Source organism: Erithacus rubecula (assembly GCF_903797595.1).
Source record: "Erithacus rubecula genome assembly, chromosome: Z".
Lineage (NCBI taxonomy): Eukaryota > Metazoa > Chordata > Aves > Passeriformes > Muscicapidae > Erithacus > Erithacus rubecula.
This window is the reverse complement of record NC_136661.1, coordinates 12729333-12736653: the sequence shown is the minus strand read 5'-3', so window position 1 is coordinate 12736653 and position 7321 is coordinate 12729333. Positions and strand designations below refer to the sequence as shown.

Genomic DNA, 7321 nt, shown 5'->3' with positions numbered 1-7321 from the left:
GAGAAAATAGGCAGTAGTAATTGTGTGCCTTTTAATATGAATCACTACAATACAACCCAAATTGTGATGGATGGCAAGTATGAGATGGTGACAGTAAAAGAATTCTCATGGAAAAGGACTGTTTAGAGTAAGCAGTGTGCATGTGGATAATGTTCAGTGTACTGAAGTTGCACTGGTATTGATGGAATACAACTCCTAATGTTCAGCCTAGATAAAATAGAATTTTCTGATACATATCTCACATATTTTTACTACCTATTTCTTGCTTGAAAAATATCCTAGCAAAGTTGTTTGTAATATGGTAGTATCTTATTGTTTTATAATACTTCTGCTTTAGGTCCTGTTTTCTACTGATCTTTGCATCATGGGGCAAGGAGATTCTTGTAAATAAGATGTTTCAGTCTAGATACAAGAATCCTTATCAAGAGACTTTTCCTAAGAAACACTGGATTCCTACTGTTCAAGCATGGAAGTGGTCTTGCACTATCGACCACATCAGAGAGAGCTAATAAAACTGCAGAAATTTGCAGAAGCAGCAATGAAGGAGTTTCCCATTCGCCAGTTACCAAGATTTGCACCCTGGTTTCCAAATGACTTACACAGACTTCCCCTCAAACCAAAAAAACAGGCACCTGTTATTTCTTGTAAGGAAGTGGAAGAATTGAAACAGCTTTCTACACCTTCAGAATATGTTGCAGGATCTCCTGATTATGACTGCACAAAAAATCTTCTTGAGTTTCACTCTAGTATGAAACATGGTCCAACTTTAATCCAAGGAAAGGCTGTTCACAGACCAATTAACTTGGACTATCAAGGAGAGCCACCACCTAATGGAAAACAAAAATTGAAAAGGTCTTGGAGTGTCTCTCTCCCTAGCGCTAAACTCAAAGAAAAGATTCATCCTTTATCTGAAGAACTTCAGAATAATTTGGAAAGACTAAAGCTGCATGCGTTCTGTAGAGCAAGATGGACAATTGAACAGTCTATTTGTAAAGACCAGAATTTGGAGGATATATGGATAAAATTGAATAGACTCATTAAACAGAATGAATTGCCGTCTTGCAATGCTACCATTCAAAGATCTGTGGGACAGATATGGATTTTCTGTGATATATTGTACTGTGAATATGTTAGAAATATTCTTAGGGAAAAGCTAAGCCTTACAGATAAAATGAATTTGCTTGTACATAAGTATGGAATTATATTTAGTTTGTGACTTAAGATGCAGTTTAGTAATAAAACTACTGTCAGAAATAGTACAGTTTTTAAAGAGTTTAGTATAGACCTTAGAGCAATGGATAATTAATGATAAGAAAACTGTGTATATTACTTTACTACAGTTTTCTAACTGCAATTATATATTTCTTTAACTTTGTTTTGCCTCAGGACTTCTAGTTCCTGTTAAGATTAGTACTTTTCTGTTTGGCTTAGTACTGCATTTTATAGCTTTTCTCTACCTTGCTGGTCTAAAGAAAAAAATTAAGGTAAAAATTCCAGACTAATCTGGCAAGCTATGTCAGATAATAAAATTAATCCTTTCAATTAAGCAAAGTACGTCCTCTCTGCTTCATTGGAATTAGGAGAAGGAAAGATGTTTTTAAGTGAGTTGTAATAATTGCTATAGTAGCTGTAACTGACATTAAGATTTTCAAAATCTGATTCTTTCCTGAAAGTAGTCTGCAAGTCTTTTTAATGAAGGCATGTCCCTCCCATGAAATACAAACTTACTTTATGTGGGATATATACACTGCCTTAGCTATACTTTCACAGAAATATTAATGATAGCTTGAGTGGAAGGTGTGGACTGAAAAATAATTAACAACTTAATAATTACTGGTTTATGCCTTTGATAATTTTTTTTTCTTGATGTTTCTGTTCTTTCATCTCTAATCATATTTGGGAACAAGAAGACAGTAGCTTCCAGCTAAAAGTGAGAAAATTAGGAAATGAAACTCGTGAGACCTCTTGTTTGTTGTCTTTGAGAATTTGAATGCTTTTTGTGGTCAAAAAGGCTGAGTTCTGCACAACTCTTTTTCTCCTGAGAAAATGAAGTGGTCGAAGGTCATGCTGTCCCTGCTCAATTGAAAATGTGGAGGATCAGTAGAGAAGATAAACTGAGATCAATATGACTGCAAGGTTATGCATTTACATAACCTAATTCTAGGTAGCTTTGCTGTAGCTGAAGGTCAAGGTCTGTAACATGTAGAAAAAGGGGAAAACAAATGTTTAGTATTTGTAGATTGTTATTAATGTACACCAAAGTTTACATAAGCGTAACAGAGATCTCTCTGTAAAAACAAAATAAATTCCCCTTAGCCTTACATTTTTGTGACATCCTTGTGTTGAATAATTATACTGTATTATAGGCATTACATTTTTTTTAGATTAAAACTGCTCCATTTGAGTCATCGACATGTATTTTTAAACTTTGACTGAATTTTAAGACATGTAGATGTCTTACATTGATGTTCAGGGTATTTGGGATATTTAATATGACCACTTAGCAAAATTGATGCAAAATGCTGCCTAGACTGCACTACAATTGAGGGTTATCATTAGTTTTAAAGCTTTTTATATAGCCAAAATTTTCACTGACATTATATTTATGAGCTTGACATAATTAGTAACAAAATTTCTTTGTGCACCTGTATTTTTCACAATAAAATGAAGTAAAATACAATGTGATTTGAATTCTATTCAATGTATTTTGTCTAGGATCTTAGAAAAGATTATATATTTTATAACATTAATTTAGTACTCCTAATAAATATAATAATAATATACCTATCATAGTTTGTTTTGACTTCATTCTGTGATGTATTTATTTATTTATTTTCTGAAACATGACTTAACCCTTTCTTTAGAAACAGTCAGCGAACACTAATTATACAGGCTTCGTGTGAATTTGAATAAAATTAGATAATGCCAATAATACAGTCCCACTAGATTAATTTGATATTCTGACAAAAGAGCTAAGCAAACATTCTACTAAACAAGAGAGATTTTTGTCACTGCCAGCTTTATGTGCTTTGGGTTTGTGTGCTTGGTGAGCACCTCAGCTGGTAGCTGGCTTGTAAGAGTGACTGCCTTTGGTTGCTCTGCAGAATTACTGCAGTCTTGGTTTGCACCAGTATACAGGCTGAAATACAGGCTTTCATTTTGTTCTCTTCAAGGAATGCTTAATTCATAAGCATGCATAATTCAGTATCTTTCTTTTTCAATGTTGAATGTGGTTCACTATTCACTCTACTTTGTATATCTTAGTTTTTGTTTAATATACCTCATGACTTTAAGTCTTCAAAGGTCCTGGTTTTTCAACTTTTTCACCATAACGAAGATAATATAATATCTTTTTTTCCATATGAAAAGTGAGAATTGTTTGTGTCAATGCTAATTTGCATAGATCTGCTGTATGGTAGCATGAATTCTGGTGAACCAATACAGCCCACTGTACGCAAATGTGTATCAAAGTAATTGAATGCTTTGCATGACTGGAAACATTGAATGCTGTCTGGACACAACAGCTGTTCAAAAGTACAATAAAAATAAACCCACCATACCTGTGTCAGTGCAAAAGTATTAACTTGTTATAATCAAGAGAAATCCTTTTGGTTTATTATTTAGTTTTACGTGGTGTTATGTTTTTTGAGTTTCAAAGAAAAAAACCTTAATGGTTTTTTCATACTCACATTAATACCTAAGCTTACATATGCTCAATTTTGTTTCTTATGAATGCCTTCATAATAACCTATATCCAAGTTAGGGCCTTTGGTTAATTTGAAGAGGGAGAAATTATTTTAAGAAGTATCACCTTAAATCTGTTGTATAACTGAAAATAGTGTAATTTTTTAGTTTAAATAGCCTTTCAAAATACCACTTACTTAAAGTAGAAGTGTTTTAATAGCAAAATCTTAATGATTTTGATTTTGTCAGTATAAATAAAATACCTTTGTTTTAAGTATTTTCATGTGGGTTTTGTGCTAGTTTTACTGGTTTGAGTTTAAAGTTTGTGACTTAGCGAAAAAGCAGTGGTATAAGTAATGTAGACTTTTAGTCTTGTAACTCTACCTTGTGTAAGTGTTAGAGGTTAAGATGTAAATGCAATTTCGTGTAGACTGATGTTTGACTGAAAGGGTCCGTACAAGTCATCACACCCAGTTCTAGGGGAACAAGGATCACAGGACAGGCACTTAACCTAGAAAAGTCCACAAATGAAATGGATACACTTCTGAGGACCACAAAGCACTTGATGCTATAACAGGTGTAAGACCTTCAGCACATCAAATTGAAAGCAGCAGATGGTAGTTCACCGTGAATACAAGAGGGAGCAATGGCATTAGCAGTGTTCTTGGATCTTAGAATACCAGAGAGATTTTTCTTTATTTTGAAAGTCCATGTGATCCTTTTTCAGGCTGAGATTTATTTGGTGGTTGTGGTTTATTGGGAGTTTTTTGTTGTTTTTTTTTTTCCTTTGTGAAAGATGAACAAGGCATTCTTGCAAAACAAAATTAAAAATAGTTGTTAGATTGATTTTTTTTCTTTTTTTTAATTTGTTTTTGCAGTGATGAGGCTAACCAAACCTACCTTATTCACTAATATTCCAGTGACTTGTGAAGAAAGAGATTTGCCAGGTAAGTCTTTTCCACTGACTGATTATTATGTATGTTTTACCAAGTTTAACAGTGTGACCATCCAACACTTAGATGTTAGAGGAGTCATGACCTCCCATAGACTCTAATCTAAAACAGCAATGCATTTTAGATTTGCTAATAGCTAAAGGAAAGTACCAAGGTGCACTCTATAGCTCTTGACCTATACCTTTGAAAGATTGGCCATGATATTTGTGCACATGACCTCAAACTTTGAGCAATTGAATACACAGTGAGGCAGCTCTACGAGGGAAATCTGTAAGTGGAGAAAGATTGGCGCTACCATTTTTTTTATTATTATTTGGGGAGGGGTCCTGGTAGTTAGAACTAAGACGTGAATGTTCTGTGGGAAAATTGGATATCCCTGGGTTGTCTCCCAGAAATACTTGAAGTCTGGAAGTCAAGTATAAGATGGTCAAAGGAAAGATTCAGGAGGGTGGGTTATGTGGAAATATAAAGCAAGCAGGGCAAGAATGTAAGTGAGGTTGATTAGTGCTGTTATGTAATGTGGTTTAGATGGAAAGAATTTCTCCCAAAATTCAGTGTTAATATGAGCAATGCATTTTGCATTGTGCTCTTGAGTATGTATATGCTGAGTAAATTATTGGACTCAAATGTCTTCAAGTTGTTATAACTTACAGGCCAGCCTACAAATATATATTTCATTCCCAAACAAGTTTATTGTAAAAAATATATCTAAAATATATATAAAAATATATCCAAGTAAGTGATTAAGTGTCTAACTTAAATGTAGACAAACCTTTGAACATAGCAAATATTTGATTAATAGCAACATCATATTTTTACAGGTAATCTTTTTAACCAGCTAATGAAAGATGATCCTTCTACTGTAAAGGGTGCTGAAACTTTGATGTTAGGAGAAATGCTGACTTTACCTCAAAATTTTGGGTAAGAATAAATTATTATAACTGTAAGATGTAAGGTTTAGGCTTCATTTGGTTTAGATTCATGCTTCTCTTTGAATACCATTGTTCTGCAACAAGATATTCAGTCATTTTAAAAATAATATGTGGCTTAATTTACAAATATGTATGTGTATGCTGCCTGATGTTTCTTGTCTGTAGCCTGACTGAATGTAATAAGGATTGAAAGTTGAGAGAGATTTGCAGCTGTGGGTGAATTTCTAAGGTAGTGCACTACTATAAACCACGTTATACTAACAGATTTTACTACTGTGGTTTTTGTGGGTGCTGAAAGCCATCTTATTTGTGTCAGACTTTTAGCTAGAAAAAATTCTGATTTGTTCTCTTTTAAAACTTTGCCTTAGAAGGATGACTTCTGAAGTATAGGTGTGCAAATGTCAGTTTTCTTCTAGGGTTTGATCTGGCAAGTGTGCATGTGTGGTAAAACTGTTTCAATTAAATATTCTGGTTTTTAATAACTGTTACTAATTTTTTTTTTCCCCTGAAATACAGAAATATATTTCTGGGAGAGACATTTTCCAGTTATATTAGTGTGCACAATGATAGCAATCAAGTTGTCAAGGACATACTGGTGAAGGTATGTGAAGAGAAATCCACTTATAAACAATCTATAAAAAAATAAAATACAATTATCATATTTTCTGATAATATATTGTATGTTTAATGTTAATACATAGACTTTAGGAAATATATATGTCACTTTTTCCAATCCAGAAAATGCACCTGGAAGTTGGAAACAGTAAGACATAAAAGTATAAACTATTATAGAAATCTTCAGAGATTAAAATGAAAAGCTAGCATTGTATATAAAAAATGATTTATTACAGAATCATAGCTTAGGTTGGAAAAGACCTCTGACGTCACCAAGTGCAACTGTTAACCCAACACTGCCAAGTCCACTGCTAAACTGTGGCCCTAAGTTCCACATCTACACAGTCATCTGCAGGGATGGTGGCTGAACTACTTCCCTAGGCAACCTATTCAATGTTTGAAAACCCTTTTGGTGAAGAAATTGTTCCTGCTATCCAATCTGAACTGCCCCTGGTGCAACTTGAGGCCATTTCCTCTTGTTCCAACTGGCTGAACAGCCCCACCTGCATTGACTTTCTTTGGACATGCACCCTTCTATTTAAAACTTCTCTGAAGAATTGGTGTAGCAAAATTTCCATTGCTAAAAAAATGGAGTTACATTCATTTACCTTCACTTTCAATGAGGTCTTCCAATTCATTTTGAAGCATACACTGACCTTTGTATTGTATGAATTATTTTCTAGAGAATTGAGGGTTTGTGTTTACTGAGCAAACAAAATACTGGGAGTGGAAATTTCAGAAGTCATTTTTGAACTCAATTAAAAAGTAAATAGAGATTTTGTAAGCTGCAGGGTAAAGGACTGGACTATTTATATGTTTTAGAGCTTGTATTTTACTTTGTAAGTGTCTTATCATCTTAATATATGTCACAGAAGGTGTCTGAGTCAAGAATTTCACAGAATATTCTGAGTTGGAAGGGACACACAAGAATGAGTAAGTCCAACTCGTAAGTCAGTAGCCCACAAAAGGATCAAACCCACTGCCTTGGTGTTGTGAGCCCTTATGTTCTGACCAACTGACCTCTTGAAATATGTGTGAAAGCATGTAGGGTACAAAAGAGTCAGTGAAATTTAGTAGTTTATAACATAAGTTACTTTTCTTTAGGTTGTGCTAAATAGCTGAAATTCTAACTGATGC

General features: G+C 33.8%; 1 protein-coding gene across 5 annotated transcripts in view; it reads left to right on the top strand.

Moving 5' to 3' along the window:
• Positions 1-7321, top strand: part of TRAPPC13 (trafficking protein particle complex subunit 13) — a 91558-nt gene that overhangs the window by 70206 nt on the left and 14031 nt on the right. For 4 of the 5 annotated variants that reach the window (XM_079330507.1, XM_079330506.1, XM_079330505.1 and 1 more), the window contains exons 2-4: positions 4563-4631; positions 5459-5558; positions 6086-6170. The exons of the other annotated variant lie outside the window; for it this stretch is intronic. In XM_079330507.1, coding sequence (XP_079186633.1) covers positions 4563-4631; positions 5459-5558; positions 6086-6170 — 254 coding nt within the window. The remainder of the gene's footprint in view (positions 1-4562; positions 4632-5458; positions 5559-6085; positions 6171-7321) is intronic. 5 annotated transcript variants of the gene reach the window in all.